The sequence below is a fragment of the Callospermophilus lateralis genome, chromosome 8 (assembly GCF_048772815.1).
Source record: "Callospermophilus lateralis isolate mCalLat2 chromosome 8, mCalLat2.hap1, whole genome shotgun sequence".
Taxonomy (NCBI): domain Eukaryota; kingdom Metazoa; phylum Chordata; class Mammalia; order Rodentia; family Sciuridae; genus Callospermophilus; species Callospermophilus lateralis.
The window spans coordinates 86,449,261-86,466,923 of record NC_135312.1 but is presented as its reverse complement, the minus strand read 5'-3'; the positions used below and the strand labels follow the sequence as shown (position 1 = coordinate 86,466,923).

The 17,663-nt window shown below is 37.4% G+C and overlaps 1 protein-coding gene across 1 annotated transcript in view; it reads right to left on the bottom strand.

The window, feature by feature from the left end:
- Positions 1–2,016: 2,016 nt before the first annotated feature.
- The window catches only part of Papss1 (3'-phosphoadenosine 5'-phosphosulfate synthase 1), a 121,237-nt gene continuing 105,590 nt past the window's right edge, over positions 2,017–17,663 (bottom strand). The window contains exons 11-12 of the mRNA XM_076864096.2: positions 15,467–15,696; positions 2,017–2,722 (exon numbers count right to left, since the gene is read on the bottom strand). Of these exons, the coding sequence (XP_076720211.2) occupies positions 2,584–2,722; positions 15,467–15,696 (369 nt within the window). The 3' untranslated portion in view covers positions 2,017–2,583. The remainder of the gene's footprint in view (positions 2,723–15,466; positions 15,697–17,663) is intronic.

Sequence of the window (17,663 nt, the reverse complement as noted above, 5' to 3'; positions counted from 1 at the left end):
ACTGTGAAGACTGTCAGAATCAAAATGAAGTCACTTACATCAAACTTTAAGAAAACAGAGTCAGGTGGGCATGAAGCCTTTGAAGATCCTGACACATATTTGCTTGATACAAGAACTATCACAAAAGACTTCTAAAATCATATCCTTGGACAAAGTCTGCTACAACTTTGCACACACACACAAAAAATACTTCTACAAAGATTCTTACCTAGCAACTGCCCCTTTGACCTTGAACTGACACTACCCTTATTATCAATCATTGCAGCCCAAGGACATTGTTTCAAAACAACTTATGTAACCTCATGTTACCTTTAATCTTATCTTCTTTTGTCTCCTTGAATATACCCATTGTTCACCATGGTACTTGTGTCACAGACTACAATCTCGTCATTCCTGAATAAAATAATTGTTTTGGAGAGCCAGTCTCTGCCACTCATTTTAGGTGGACATGCTGTTTTCTGACAGGCATTTGTTAAAATGCCTTTTCCCAGTGTGTTTAGCTTTTGTAATTTAAAAAAAATATTTGTTTTAGCTATAGGTGTATGCAATAACCTTTATTTTATTTTTATGTGGTGCTGAAGATTAAACGTAGAGACTCACATGTGCTAGGCGAGTGCTGTATCGCTGAGCCACAATCCCAGTCCCTGTAATGTTTCTGATAAAAAAGAACTTGAAATTTAGTAGTCCTCTTGCCTTCCTGTACCTAGTCTTCGGTTCCTACCATTCCTTTCATGTGAATGGGTCTGTGTAATCTGTCCTGCTCAATGAACTAGCATGTAGAGTGTGCCACTTCTGCCAAAGCACACAGAGACTGAGTAATTTATTTTTTTAAGCTTTCATACACACACACACACACACACACACACACACACACATATATATATATATATATATATATATATTTGTACTGGGGATTGAACATAGGGCACTTGATCACTGAGGCACATCCCCAGCGCTATTTTGTATTTTATTTAGAGACAGGGTCTCACTGAGTGATTTAACTCCTTACTTTTGCTGAGTCTGGCTTTGAACTCGCCATTCTCCTGCTTCAGCCTCCCAAACCACTGGGATGACAGGCATGCACCACCAAGCCCAGTTCTTATATATATTTTTAATATATATTTTAGTTGTAGATGACCTTTATTTGTTTATTTTTATGTGGTTCTGAGATCAAACCCAGGGCCTCATATGTGCTAGGCAAGCACTCTACCACTGAGATATAACCTCAGCCCCTAATTTTCTCTTTTTTCTTTTTTTTTTTTTTTTTAGAGAGAGAGAGGATTTATATATATTTAATTTTCGGTGGACACAACATCTTTATTTTATTTTTATGTGGTGCTGAGGATCGAACCCAGTGCCCTGAGCATGCCAGGAGAGCACACTACCACTGGAGTCACATCCCCAGCCCATTTTCTTATATTTTACAAGCAGGATGTCATTCTATTGCATGGGCTGACCTCAAACTCCTAGGCTCAAGAGACCCTCCTGCCTCAGCTTCCTAAGCAGCTGGAACTATAAACTCACACCCCCCCACTCAGCTGTAAAACTTCTCATCATCAAAATGGCAGAAAGTGGTAGTACCTTAACCTGAATGATCAAGGTGAGCAGAATTTCTCTACTAACCTGCATGGATCACATGGCATTTAGAAGAAACAAGCCTTCTTTTATTTTAAGCCCCTGTGATTTAGAGAGTTTCTATAATATAAACCAGTTTTCTTAACTAAAGCAATAATACCCAAGTGCATTCTAAATCCTAAGTGGACTGTTTGATAGTTGTATAAGAATGTTAAAGACATATTTGGGGAAGCTGGTTGAGGTTCTGTACAGATGAAGAATGATTTAACATGTGTAAATGTCATGTAACATATATAATATTTTTCACATAACATAGTGTTAGGAGCTAAGTACTAGATCATAGAAATGAAAGGTGCCTACATCTTCCCTCCTCCATTAGCAACTTTTTTCAGGAGGAAAGGGTATATATAAACAAAACAATATAATATAAAAAGTATCCAATAAGAAGCAAAAAAAATTAATTTTATTGAATAGAGGGTTTACAATGATCATAAGAATACTTTAGATTATAACAGCTGAAAGATCAATAGCTGATTGGAAGTAAGAGGAGGCAGTTTAAATTTTCAACATAGAAAAAAAAATTCTAATTGCTACGTGTCTTGTAAAATTCCCAAAACAAGTTCAAGCCATGTTTACTGTTTAGTGATTTTGTTTAAAAGGGATGAAAAGTGAGAATCAATGTGTATACTGGTTACAACTAATATAACAGCTTGAAAAAATCATGAGACAGAGCATAAATATAATATAAAAAGACAAGATTTTAAAATTGTATTATAGGAATCTTAACTATTACAAGTGGAAAAGATACATTAAAACCAGCAGTGTGTTATACTAGTTCAAAACAGAACTTGTAAGGCAGACCAAAACTGACGCAAGTTAAGGAAATTGGTCTGTTTTTAGGAAGCACATCCAGACAGATACAACCACAAAGAAATGCCAACAGTGACGACTATGTGGTCCCCTCTGTGAGTTGGTGAAGCATCAAAGGTGGAGCAACTGGGTTAACACTTAGGCTTTCTCCAGGGATTTGTAGTATTCCATCAGCACGGTCCAGGCCTTGGGCGCCATGAACCCTTCGGGAGGCTTCTGGCCTTCTCGGGCAAGTTTGCGCATTCGAGTTCCTGAAATAAATTCAAAGTCTTCATGGCTGAAAGACAGAGTCAAGTGAAAATTATTTCACATTTTTTAGAAAGCAATTGTGAAAAAAAATTTTAAGCATTTATTCTTTCTGTTTATATTAGACTACTAGACAAGGTTAATATGAATCTGATTTCAAATTTGTCATTAAGCAAAATATACTGCACTACTGAATATTATTCAGTTTTAGAACTCGGAAAATTTTAATTGAAATTTTTATTGTGATCATTGTAGATTCTTATGAAATTTTAAGAATAATATATCAAAATTCTGTGTTGAAAGACCCAATGTAACTTCTCCCAATAGTAACATCTTGTGATATTACAGCATCAATATCACAACAGGTAGGGCAGCACGGAAGCGAGCTACCTACCACTCTTACTCAGATTTCCTCAGCCTCCTTTGCACTCATTTCCCAATGTGTGCATTCAGTTCTGTGTAATTTTATCACATGTGCACATTCATGTATCCACCACAGTGAAGTTGCAGAACAGTTCCAAATCACGAGGATCCCATTTTTGATTCAATATAGATTCAATCAATTTTACTGAATGAATACAGAACACTTCACATCCCTTAATGACTCACGCTCTTCCTACTGGCAATTAAGAGATCATGATGAAGGGCACATAGAATCCTCTAGTGTGACACTAATCCAGAACCACAGCATTCAGAAACCTATCTCTAATAGCCCTTTAAGGTCTGTCTGCTCTCTGACCTTGTTCACCTTCTCTATAGTCAGGGGAATCTAAAAGTCCCCTTCCTAGACTTGTTCTTTAGTGTATCTATGAGCACTCAGACTGGCCATTCTCTGGGAATGCACTCCCGGCCAAGAAAGACGTACCAGGGTTTCCTCTGTGATCCACACTGCGTGTCTGGCTTCTGGTCTGTTCTGCTTTTCTGACTTTTGTTTTCTGTGTACCAAATGACCCCATTTGCTCAGAGGGTTTGGAAGCCTTGGGTGTGATTTTATTACCACCAGTTTATAAGCACCTCTCCCACCTAGTTGGTCCACCTTTATAACTGACCACTACTGTCAGTTCCTAAGATCAATCTAAATCTTGCCTCCAGATGTAGTTCTACCTTAGATTTGTTGCTAGCCTGTTCAATTGCATTGAAGTAGTGAGATATAATGAACACTCCACTCCTTTTTGAATTATATTTAAGAGTTTTATTCTGGAATACTATACAGAGGATATGAATATAAAACAGTGCAACTCATTAAATAAATCACAGGAAATCAATGTCAATGCTTTATAAATCCCATCTCTACCTACTAAGCAGAAAGGCACTACTTCAATTGAGACACAAAACATCTCCCAGTCATCCCATCTGCTCTTCCTATTCCCCTGAACTACCAGAAAGACAGGAAGATAGGTAAGCATGTACATTCAACTTAATATTTTAACAGATTCCCCCACCCAAACCCTGCCACCTCCTTCCTGGATGCCATGGAGTTGAGCAGTACTGCTCTTCCATACACTTCTACCATGTTCCTTCTCACCTCAGGCCTACAGCTATGGAGCCAGATGACCATGCACTGAACTTCTGAAACCATAGCCCAAATAAACTTCCCTCCTCTATGTTGTTCTTGTCAGGTATTTTGGTCACAGAGAGAGAAAGCTGTCTAACAAAGTATCTAAAAATTCTTACTCCAACCTGATGTAAAATTGGTTAGTTTAGCTGAGAACCATCCAACAAAATATTCAGATTCCTCAGGAGATCCACTTATCAGCTCCCTAAACAAACTTCACGGAGGAGAACTATGATTCTGGAGCTTTCTGGACATGCAAACTTGAAACTTCAGTTTCAAAAATGAAAAACTCATGTCATGTGAATCAAGTGCTTGTTCTTGATGGTAGTAATAAAGAAGTAAGAGAGCAGCTTGCTGGATGACTCCGCCTGAACTTTGATTAAAGGAAAAAAGCCAGACCAATTAAAGTCCTTTCTTTCCCCATAATGCCAAACTGTCTGAAATCCAGAACTTTTCTTGCATTCCTTCTGAAATTGCATTTTTAAACCAAGGTCCCCGGGTACCTCTTTTCCTGAAGCTATTTCACACTCCATCTGCCCCGCATGCCACAAGCATTTCTTCATCACATGAAATGGGAGTTCCTGCTTCCACATGGTGGTAATTCCACTCCACCCTGGCTACGGAAAACACATTTCCCTCTGCCTCAAACTTGTATGTCTATCTCTGTTACATAAGAACTTTATTTTTACCGGAGTCAGGTTCAAGGTCTTGACATGAGTCACTATAAAATTAAATCATATCTTCACAAGGAGTCCAGACATCATTCTGCAGAAATCATTCCATCAAATACAAACTGAGGCATTTGGGGAATCATCTAAATATAACTATAAATTTTACCTATAAGTAATCGTGAATCTGCAGAAACACAAAAGACTACCAAATAAAGGACCTGGGCTTTCCCTACAGAGCAATTCTAATTAGGGCCATTTCATTCTACAGAGTTAACCAATCTCCCATGGCACCTGGAAAAAGAAACACAAATATGTTTGTTTTTTTCCCTTTCCAAACCCACTCAGTTACAGATTCCTATAATCTACAGCAGACAGAGGCTGGGTCTTTACAAAACAAAGGGGAAGGGGCAGAACAGCAGGAAGGAAAATAACACACCAGCAAGCAACCTACCCGGGACCCTTAATAACACATACCAGCCACATGTGGCCAGCATCTTGATGAACTCCAAAGTACAATGACTCTTGGCCACTTGCTGATGATTTTAAATCTTTACAACCATCTGCTGTCCCTCAGTCCACATATGTGGCCACCAGAGCCACTGGCACAAGTTATTCACACGGACTGAAGATGGGGTCAGCAGATGGCCCTTCATCTTTTGAAGGTTACATTCAATTAACCCAGCTTTCTAAGGTTGCTAACTAGACAATAAGTGATTCAGAGAAGGAAAAGGATATTTTTTTCTTTGATAGAACTCAAACTACTGGTGGTAACTTACAAGTGAACCTAATTATTTTGGATCTAATTAACTTTTCATCTAACTTGAAAGCAGTTCATTTATAATACATCAAAACACTAAAAATTCTTGAGACTGAGATTAAAAATGATTGCTTCAAAACCAGATAAATGCCTATTTATAGCTTTCTTTCAGAGACTACAAAGCCCTGGCTGACGTCATACATGACAATTTTAACAATTACTGTTTTTTAATCAAAGACCAACAGAAATGTTTGGAAAACTTAATTATCTATAATCTAATTGAGCAAATTCCTTAATTTTTAATGTTTTTCCTCCAAGCACCTCAGTCATAAAGGATATAAAATAGCTTCCATCAGATATTCAGTCAATAATGAATTCCTAGGGCCATCCTAAAATATATTGTAGAATCAACTCAATTTTCTTGACCATAAAGTGTCATGAAATCTATAACCTACCATAGAAGAGATTTTTAACTGAGTGGCAATAGACAAGTTTTGACAGCACCCAGAAAAATATTTTGATGTAGAAAATTTGAGGTTTCTGTGCTTCCAACTGGGACAGGGTGTATTGTTATTCACCTACTTCTAGAGGCTCCTCTGTTAACCAAAAGTTAATCCCCAAAGCTCTCAGATGTCCAATTATCCAAATAAAAGTAGTTGATTCTGGAATGTCCCCATTGAGGCTTGGTCCTTAGCTGGGCACCAGTGGAAACTTTTAGGAGATAGAGCTGAGTGGGAAGCCTTAGTCATGGGGGTGTGTTCTGGAAACTTCTGTGAGATGCTGATCTCTTTCTCTCACTTTATTGTTTCCTGGCCACCACAGATGAGCAGCTTGCTCCACCATACACACCTCAGCATGAAGTACTGTTTCACCACGGTCCCAAAGTAAAGGGACTAAGCAGTCATGGACTAAAACCTCTAAGACTGAGCCAAAATAAGCTCTTCTACTTTTTAAGTTTGATTATCTCAGCATTTTGTTATAGTAATGAAAAGCTATCTAACAAGACACATTTTCAGTTTTAGAAAATGATAGTCCACTGAAACCTCTAGCAGCATGGAAACATGTTCATGAACAGGAAATAAATTAAAAAGCAGGAAACAAAATTCTATTATAGTAAAAACTTGACTATGTTCAACTGTGTTAAATGAATGTATAGAAAAAAAGCAAAGCACACAAACATTTCGGCAATAGTACAGGTGTTATTTTTCTCTTTTTAAAGGCTTTAATAATTTTTCAGAAACACACATTTTTAATTGATGGCCTCTTATATTCACCCTCTATTTTCCCAAGAATACATCAAAACCAGGGTACTCCACTCATCCGTAAAGATGGATCTTTCTAAGAACAGAGGTTTTTAAGAGTTAGCTCACAAGACTGAGGCTGATTTTCTTTCCACTGGACTGTAGCATCAAGATCACTCTGCACTACAGGGAGAAGTGAACCACTCTGTCCACAACACTAGGGAAAACATCTCTCCAGCACTGCCTCATTTGCCTTCTGCTTTTTCTCTAGCAGTGATGGGTGTGTCAGTTCATCCCTCAAGTGGTCATATCTGCAGACCTGCACAGACTCCGAGATAGAGAAGAAGCTTGTGTCTGGTTCAGGCTACTTTGGTTTCCTGGCATTAAGAAAATATGCCTTCCATGGAATCTGTCCTAGCTCTACCAGAGTATCGCTCTCTCACCCTGCTGGTTACCGCTCAGTCCCGAGGTCCCCCTGTCCTCTATCTTGGACATTAGGACAGAATGAAAGCAACATATGGATATTGCCAGGTTTTAAAGTAATGATACCACACAATAGCTACCTAATGAAGTCTTATCTAATACTCCTAATCCTATCAAAGGGGGGGAAATAATTTATTTTCTATTTCTAGGACAGAAAAGCATATCACCACTCTAGAATGTTTTCAAAAGAAGGGTCTGCGAAAGGACGAAGAACAATGCACATTTACATATCGTCTCTGTCTTTGCTAACTGAAGGAAGTTTATCATTAAAAAAAACAAGGAGAAAAGTTATCATCTATTTGGTAGATAAAAGACTCTTAATAAGGGAACATAATACACAAAATCTTTCGTTTATGAACTGTCTTATAAATGTAAAATCAGAATCAGATCTGCAATTCCAGAGAAGGAGACTAAACTAAACTGTTTTGCTGCTACTGTTTGTTTTGAAATTGGGGTATGGACAGAATATCAGATTTATATATTTATTAAGGGAAAAATCAGCCATCATTTAATATAGCAATTATACAACAAATCCTACTGATTGTGCCTCCTAAAAATGTTTTGAGTCAATCTACTTCTTTCTATCCCAGTTGTAACCCACCAAAATCATGCTACCCGTCAGTCATCAAGGAATACAAAAACAATAATAAATGCTGGTGAGGATATGGAGAAAAAGGAACTTTGACACTGTTGAGTTATAAATGAGTACAACCTCTACGGAAGTCAGTATGCAGATTCCTCAAAAGACCAAGTATGGAACCATCACATGACCCAAATATATCACTCCTCTGTACTTTTCCTGAAGAATTAAAGTCATCATACTATAGGAATACATGCATACCCATGCACAATTCACAACAGACAAACTATGAAATCATCCCAGATGTCCATTATGGATAAATAAAGAAAATGTGGAATATATACACAATGAAGTTTTATACAGCCATAAAGAAAAATGAAATTATGTCACTTGCAGGAAAATAGATGGAACTAGAGACCATTAGGTCAACTGAAATAAGATAAACTCAGAAGATCAAGGGTCATATGTCTTTTCTCATTTATGGAAGCTAGAGAGGAAACAGGAAAAGAAGGTATGTGTGTGGTGGTGGTGGTCTCACAAAAATCAAAGGGAGATCAGTGGAGGAAAGGGAAAAGTGGTAAAAGGTGGGGTGGGGTGGGAAGAGGGGAAATGCTGGGAAATTATATTGGCCAAATTATATTCTTATATTGAGTGCATGTACAAATACCTAACAACAAACACCATCATTACGTACAACTATAGTGCATCAATAAAAAATGTGGAAAGAAAAAAACAAAACCCTGCCTGTACTAATACACGTCTTCACAATGGCCTCCCCCATCTTCCTCTTTTTTAAGCTGCTAGATCATCTTTATATTTTTATGTTCCCTGCAGATAGTTTCAAGCTTATCTTTGGTTTTATAAACATTGTAAGTACCATAATCCACGTCTGCTAATGCTAGTACATGAAGTCTTTACAGGTTTGCCTCTGCTGACTGTGGTTTCTTTTCTTGCTTGAGGCATTCATTGCTTTGTATATTTTGTCATTTTTGACTAAAGTTGTTCATTATGTTTCAAGAATGATTTAATGGAATAAGTCAAGGCCTAGGACTCAAGGTGAGTGCTCCAGCAAGAGCCTATTAAAGTCTGCTTCTGCTGAATGCTTTGAAACATGCCTAGTCAACCCCCTAAAAGTAATTTCATGGCTTCAGGTTCTTGTCTGTTTTGATATCACCCAGGTAACATAAGCTGGCCCTTTTTAGAAGAGCTTTGACTTTTGAGTCCAGAGCCTAAATATTCTGCTCATAGTCTACTAGGGAAGGAGAATGGGTTGGGTTCTCATCAGGTCCTGCCCTAGAAAATGTGGAAGTAAGTCCGAGGTGAATAGAAGTGTTTCCTGTTGACTGAACAATTTGATGAAGACCACAGTTGCATTACTGCTCCACCTATATTATAAGGCCCTAAAAATAGGTCTACTAGAGCAAAAGCAGCTTCACTGCTCATTCTAGCATCCACTTAATGGTTCTTATTACCTTGTCAGCTCACAATACTTTTTTTTGTGAAACTGTTGTTTTATATAGCCTTTTTAGTTAATTGCTTAGGAAAGTTAACCTATAAATTTAACTTACCTCGTTACCAGAAACCTGAACTTCCTCATATCCAACCCACACTGCAACAACATCATCTTTTAAAAATTTCACATCTATTCCAGTTCCAGTTCAAAGAACTGCCTTATCTGGTCTCTGGCTATCTCGTCATCCCTTGACTATGTTCTACTCCATCCTTGGCCTTTTTTCCAAGCTCTCTAAGGTAATCCCGCAGGATCATGGCACGTGTTGATCATCTGGTCCAGAATGTAATTATTCCCTTCTTTACCACAGGAATTCCTAGTCTCTTAGCCCAAAAGTCACTTGCTCCAGGAATCTACACCTACTGCCCCAGACTTGGTCAGGCAAGTACCAGCAGTTTCCCCACAGTATTCTGCAAAGCTCTTACCACCCTGAACTATGTTGTCAGTGGTTTACTGTCTGTTTCCTTCCCTAGAATTTATATCCCATGAAGGCAATGACAAAATCTGTTATTTCAGGGTGCAGAGGTATACATCTATAATCCCATTGACTCAGAAGACTGAAGCAAGAGGATTACAAGTTTGAGACCAGTATGGGCAATGCAGCAAGACCCTGTTTCAAAATTAAAAACAAAAGGGCTGAGCTATCACTGAAGCTCCATGGCAGAATGCTTTGACTTTTGAGTCCAGAGCCTAATACTCTTGACTTGACTATGTTCAACTGTGTTAAATGAATGTATGAAAAAAAAAAAAAAAAGCACAGTATGCAAACATTTTGGCAATAGCACAGGTATATTTTTCTCTTTTTAAAGGCTTTAATAATTTTTCATTCTATTTCATTCTATTTCCAGTACCAAAATAAATAAGTGAATAAACAAATATCTGCCTATTTCCGACTACACTGCCCACCCCAAGAATGGCATATATATCGTAAAGGCTCAGTAAGCAGTTACTAAAGGAATAGTGCATAGCAAAGTCAATGTTTTATACCAATTTCAACATAATCTATTGATTCCAAGTAAGAGAGGGTAAAAATAAATCATTTGATTTTCAAAAATATACATAGTAATGCTATCCCTAGTTACAATATAAATGTATGCTAAAACATAGAAGATCACAGATTTTTAAATCAGGTCTTATCTTTTAATGGTAATTCCTGTAATAAAATATGTTCAAAACCTACAATACAGGATAAAACCTGTAAACTCATGCAGTAACAATCAGACTTCCACAAAAGAAACAGTACAACTAACAAAACCAAAGTCTTTTATGCATCAACAGAAAACACAGTCCTCTATGCTCTAAAAGACCTGTGTATTACAAAAACTGTGGCAGGAAAGGGAAAGAAAAGGATTCACACAAGAAGTATTTCAATGACCGACACCAGACTTGGAGATAAAGAGTGAGCTGAAAGGAAAAGTGACTTTACAGTTCTATGTAACAGGAAGAACAATAACTAAAAGAAATTCAGGATTCAGAAATATTATGAGAGTAAAGGTAGTATTGGTTCTGAGCATTTTACATAACACCTAGTACTCTATGCTGAAATATCCACTCCTATGATAGGAAAAATTCAAAGATGGCCCCAATGGCCTTTGCCCCCAGTGTTTACCATGATCCCTTGCTGCATGGCCAAAATAATATTATTTGGTAGGCCTAACCTTATCACTTAAGACCTTTAAATGGAAAAAAGAAAAAGAATTCAGTTAGTAGCAAAACAGAAGCCAGAGAAATCTGAAGCATGAGACAGATTCCACGAATGAGGAAGATTCTACTACTGAGATGGAGGGGTCCACAGGGAAGGACCGAACTTGACCTCTAGACACAGGAAGCAATCCTCAGGCAACAGCTAGTAAGAGGATAGGGATATCAATCCTAGAGCTATAAAGAACTGAATTCTGCTAACAAGGACCAACATGGAAATGGATCCTTTTCAGAGCTATCATATAAGAGGCCAGTGCAGCCAGAGAACTCAGGCAAGCATACTCAGTCATCTGCGCTAAAGAAATGCAAGAGAATAAACTGGTAGTGTCTTAAGCCACTAAATTAGTGATAATGTGTTACTTTAGCAATAGAAAACTAGTACTATAAGCAACTGGGAAACAGTGACTTATATGTTTAGAGTCATGGCATAGAAAGTCTCCTAGAAAAGTAATAAAAGAAAGGAAGATCTAAAAATGCCCTGAAGGACACACTTAAGTAGAGTGTTTTTTAAAATGACACTAACAGGACATGCATTCAAAATATGAAAGAAATACTCTTTTGAAAACATAAACATACCAGACAATGAACATTCACACCCACTTAACCCTCCCTTTCCACAAGACACTTTCATTCATGGGCACTTAATCATATAAGTAAATTTGCACTTATCTATTCAAATACATATGTTTACTTTCTCAAAAGAGAAAAAAATACAAATAAGAAAAGTGAATGATTTCTATGTTTGTAATGTCTGCAACAGACTTTAATACTGCAGTCCTAAAACTAAATTTCCTTGAGTGACTATTTTAGCTAATATGAACCTCCTTAACTTTCTAAATATAAACACATGATTTTTATCACAATTCCTATCAATAATATCTTGTCTGAAATCTTCATAAATTTTTTTTTCTCCTAAGCCTTGTCTTACACTGGTATTTAATCAAATCAAAAGCTGCAAAATCATTAATTACATAAAAGCTGGCATTGAGTAATGAACATTAATCAAACTTAAGGCGACCTCATATGTGCATAATTAATAACTGTGTTTTCTCACTACATCAAAGACTATCGCCTTTCCATAAAATTTTAATCACTTTCCAACATATTCCCATCAACTTAATTATATTTGAACACAAATATAAAAAGTTAGAAAATGAAGGGAGTTTTAAAGCTTCCCAAGTTACAACTTATTAAGATTTAGTAACCAAAAAAAAAAAAAAAAAAAAAATTCCAAGGAAATGAGCCACTCATGCAACTAATATAGAATTCATCTTTGGAAAATCTTATGAGAACTGATGTAATTATTTAGTTTTTTGAATGATTAAAAGAAAGACTTAAAACAATACTACACAGATTTAACCAAACATCAAAGTTATCAAGGGCTTACCAGCACATCAGTCAACCACATACAGATGGATTCTAGGGTCCTGCGTGTGATTAAATTAGCTGACCATGCAAAGGGACCACAGAAATGAAACATATCGGCACAAGAAGTGTGAAAGAAAAGCTCAAATCTTTTTGAGGTTAGTTTTGTTTTCTTAACACAACAAAACAGAAATGCACCTAAGTTTGACATATTTAGCCACTGGCAGTATGATTCTCTTCTTTGCTCTCCCTTGCCACTATGTGAGTGAATTAATTCAGTTAATCACAACTCTGAGAACAAGCCGACATTCATAACCACTTGTACACAGCCTAAACAAATAACCTGTGTGTTGGGTGAGAAACCAAAAACACTTTGTCCCAGCAGTCCATTTCTGACACTGAGTGTATCATAGACTATAGGAAGGTGCAACTACCCTTCCTCTGGGGGTTAGGTGGGAGCCTTTTAAAAGAATTACCAATGGGTAGACCTCTCCATGGACTAAGTAAATTAGAATGTTTGATTGTGGCCTACATAAAGTTAACCATGAAAGGGCAGGACAGGACCTGAAACCTTTTAATCCTCCTTTATAATTTATATTTTAAGGTTTCAATAATCTATGTGGCAATGCAGTTCAAAGTTTACTATAACTGCTTTCATTTTTCTTGTAATTCTTCCTTTTAAAGCTTCAAAAGAGGCATCCCCTTGGTAGAAAAAAGTCAATTTATAACCTTCAGCATACACTTTTAAGGCTATTATTTTTAGTGAAACTATAGTATGTGTATATAAATATACACGCATGCATATATACACTTTTGGGGTGGGGCAGTACTGGAGAATGAGCTCAGGACCTCATACAGGCTAGGAAGGCACTCTTCTGTCGCAAGCCAGCCATGCTGTGTGTGAGCCACCATGTATCGTAGCCTAGGGAATAGAAACATCTGGTGTCTGGGAACTACCAGTGGACATTTCCTCTGTGTGCGATTGCCCAGAGACATTGTGAATTCCTGTCCCAATCTGTCATGTCCCACACAGCACCTGAGATGGGTGTGACCTGACAAGATGCTAATTAACCTGATAATTGCAAGACATCAGGAAGCAAGACTGCCTTAGAAAGCTTATCGCCACCTTTGATATACTCCCTTAAATGAACTACTGGAGCCATCTTTCTTTTGTCTAGTTCCAGCTCCCATGTGGACTGGATTTATCAGGGCCTCTGCTTTTGAAAATATATTTCAGACTCTGTCATTTGTTCTTCACTAATTATCCTAGACCTTACACCCTCCTAGGCAGGAAGAAAATTCCCCAACAAGAAGCTTGCCGTTACCCATACTCTTCCACTGAGTTATGTTCCCAAGTCCTTTTAAAAATTTTATTTTGAGACAGTCTTTGCAAGTTGCCCAGGTTGGTCTTCAACTTGCAATTCTCCTGCCTCAGCCTCCTCAGTAGCTGGAATTACAGGCTTGCATCATTGTGGCCCGCTACACATATATTTTTAAAGGTTTTTCTAAAAACCAAAAACCCACATGATGTCAAACTATTTATTCCTAGATGTTTGGAATCTGATTTTGTACAAGGATAAAAATGTTCTGGTTAGCTGCAAATTATGGTGGTTCAGAACTATGCTGGAATATGGGTTACAGTGTTCAGGGAACACATCTAAGAAATGGATAGGAGTTCTTTAACACTTGCCTGCATCAGTTATGAAAACCTTTTCTGTTCATTCACTCTCATAAGACTTTCTTTTATTTTTAGCTATAGTTATCACTCAGAAAGCCATCTAAAATGTGCACTGTCTTCAGAATTATTTGTCATTAAATGAGAAATCAACAAATTCTCCAATCTCCAATGGCAACAATAATATTTCTTTATTTGGGTAACTTATTTTACCTCAAAGAAATTAACCAAAAAGAAACATATATCTATTTTAGAAACCATTCCTTAGGGCCTAAATCTAGAATTCAAGGCAGGAGCTTTTTAGCCTATAGGTTGAAGAGGGCAATGAAAACTGTTGTTTTAATTTTAAAAAGATTTCTTTTTCTTTCCTGTCACACTATGACAAAATGGGCCACATCAAGTGAGGACATGTCAGGGTCAGCATCATTCCTGAATATGGGGCAGTGTAAAGTGCCACAGAAAAAAGACAAGACTGAGTCAATTTTCAGTAGTGCCTGTCAAGAGAGTTGACACTGATCAAAAGTAAACTAACAAATAACTGTATTCTTCTTGCTTAATCTGTTTTACTTGCTGAGTGTTAATCATAATTTGTACTATAAAAACAAGTGTACTATACAGGAGTCTCAAAACAAGTCTTATGTATAAGCACCTACTGAAATGTAAAAATAACTAGTTACTCCAAATCATAGAAAAAAATTACAGATTTTGATATAGGGGGAAACTGCCTTGTCCACTGCCATCATTCCAGAGATTAGAAAATAAGGGCAAAAAAAACCCTTAAAACTTAGGACTAATTAGATCACATAGCAAAGACAGGGCTCAAATCTATAACTTCTGATTCTATAGCTTCACAGTGCCACTTTGAATGCACAGCTCGCACCACCTATAGAAATTACCTATAGACAGAAATTACTATAACTTTGTCAGTCAAAGGGAGATACATATGTGCTCAATACCAGCAATAATTTGTGCTAACAGTTGGTAGCAGACATGGTAGACACAGAACTCTCAATTTTGCCTTTCAACTCAAAATTCCTGAAACCATGAACAATAAAACAGATTCAATTTTTAGTTCTACTTCTAACTTTTAAATGAGAGATGAGTTGCCTTATTCTGAGTGGGTGCAACAAAGCCAGTCATCAGAACAGTTGTAAAGATGAAGTAATACTCTAAAGCCCTGGGAGCAGCTTGGACTGCAAAGGGCTACACAGATTTGTGCAGAGAATGCAAAACTTACTGTTCAGAATCATAGTAGTCCATGCGCTTCTTCTTCTTGTTGTAAGCTGCAACTCGGAAGGGAACTATTTCCAAGGTGATTAGGCCAGGGGCCATTGTCAGCACTTTGGCACCATGGGTTGGTTCATAAAGATCCTTCCCTGTTTCTGGATGAGGCATGCCAGCGGGATCTCGTCCAACAATGTAAAAATTGGCTCCTGCCACCATCCTTGCTCGGCAATGCCACTGCACCTAGAATAAAAGTTTGCATATTAGATATCTATACTTTTATGACCAAGTATTGAAAAGTAGCAAATGGATAATAAATACAGGTATTTGCATTTTTTTAAGCAAAGTTTTAGAAGTGCAGTATATAAGGGCAATCCCGAATTGGTCATACTGAAGGGTTTCAGCTTTTTTGGGGTAAGCTCCTATTTTCTGTGGTGCTACGGATGGAACCCAGGGCCTTATAGATGCTAAGCAAAGTAAGTTCTCTACCACTGAGCTGCACCCCCAGCCCCTTGACTTTTTGTGACATCTCTACTGGTACATACTTCTGCTACTTTGTTTGGACTCTGTCACATACTACATAATAGAGACATTATTTTCACATCATTTAGATTTCCTACTACGAAAGATGCTGTTTTGTTTTTATTCTACTCTCTTCATTTTCCATTCCATTTACCCAAACAGTGACATCAATATTTTTGGTAAAATCACTTGTAAAATGGAAATTATAATGGTATTTATCTCATAAAATTTTAGAGAAAAAAAAATGAAACATGAGGGCTTGGAGTTGTACATGGTACACAGTAAGAATACAATAAATGTTAGCCATTATCAGCTTTATTTTTCCCCTCCTTATACAACTGCTTGCTCTTCCTAGTCAATAATTACCTTGACTTTCTGTCCCTTATTTTTCAGTACTTGTGTTTCTATGTACCATGCTGCATCCTTCTTTGTGAATACACAGTTATACCACTCCCATCCTCCCTGGCAGTGTGGCCATATGGCTGAGTTCTGGCCAAAGAACAGAGCCAAAGTCATATGTAGTACCTCTAAATGTGGCCCATAAAGGCCCCGCAGCACTACCGTGGTTCTCTTTCCCCATTTGACAGTTGAACAGAGAGAACCCCAAGCTCCTGTAACTGAATCTTGTTCTGCTTGAGCACTGGTATGACTTGCATTGAGCTGTGCTAGTTCTGTATGAACAAGATGGTAAACATGATGCTAACAGACTTGCTCTCCACACACAGGTACATGCTACACCTTCTTCCTCCCACGAGTCCAGCCCTTCATGAAAATTCTGGTCATTCCCCTTTGCTCCCACACAGAAGATACACCAATGGCCTCTACTAATTCAGACTCAGAAATTTTACCTAGGGATCAGGCAGACTTTTAGGATCAATTAATTACTCTGCAACTCAATGGAAAATATTTTCTACCTCATGAATATCAGAAGCTGCTTCTACTGAGTTAAATGAACTTGATTTGTTCATTAAATATCTCTCAAACACCAAAATATTGGTAAATTGAGAATGTCTTGACTTAATTTTAATGTTAAGAAGTTCAAATCATTTAATCCAAACCCTTTTGTAGTTTTAAAACGAGAGAGAAAACTGGAGAGCTCCCATCCCCCACAAATTAAGCACCTTACTATGGGATTAGTATGCTCCATACTGTGGGCAACAGATAGTTCTAATTGAATTTTTAAAAATTATCAGAAAAATCAACTCACCTCTTAGACTTCTATAGGTTATATGAGTAAATTAAATGTGAGTAGAATAAACAGGGTATCAACATTCTCCTACAGGCGACTAACTTCAATTTACATTTTAGTGAATGGTTTTCCAAAGAGAACTACTTTAAAAATTGTAACCAACATGAATAAATAGAAGGTCTATTGCTGAGTCAACTTATAACCTGAGAAATTAATAACCTTTAACGAAGAGGATGCAAAGCAAGCGAGCTACAGAGATTTCCAGTTAAGAATGCAGACTTTGGAGTCAGCTATCCCAGGTGACATGCTGCCTAGAAGAGAGGGCTGAAAACCAGGAAGCTGCCTGTTTATCTCCCTGGCAGACTTAGGTCAGGAGGTATTATCTTGTGATGCTCAGAAGTCAGCATGGTGTCTGAAGGAATACAAGGTAATTTCTAAAGGTTTTCTAGAAAGCCCTGTAAGAGTCTGTAAACGGTCAATCAACAACAAACGATTTATT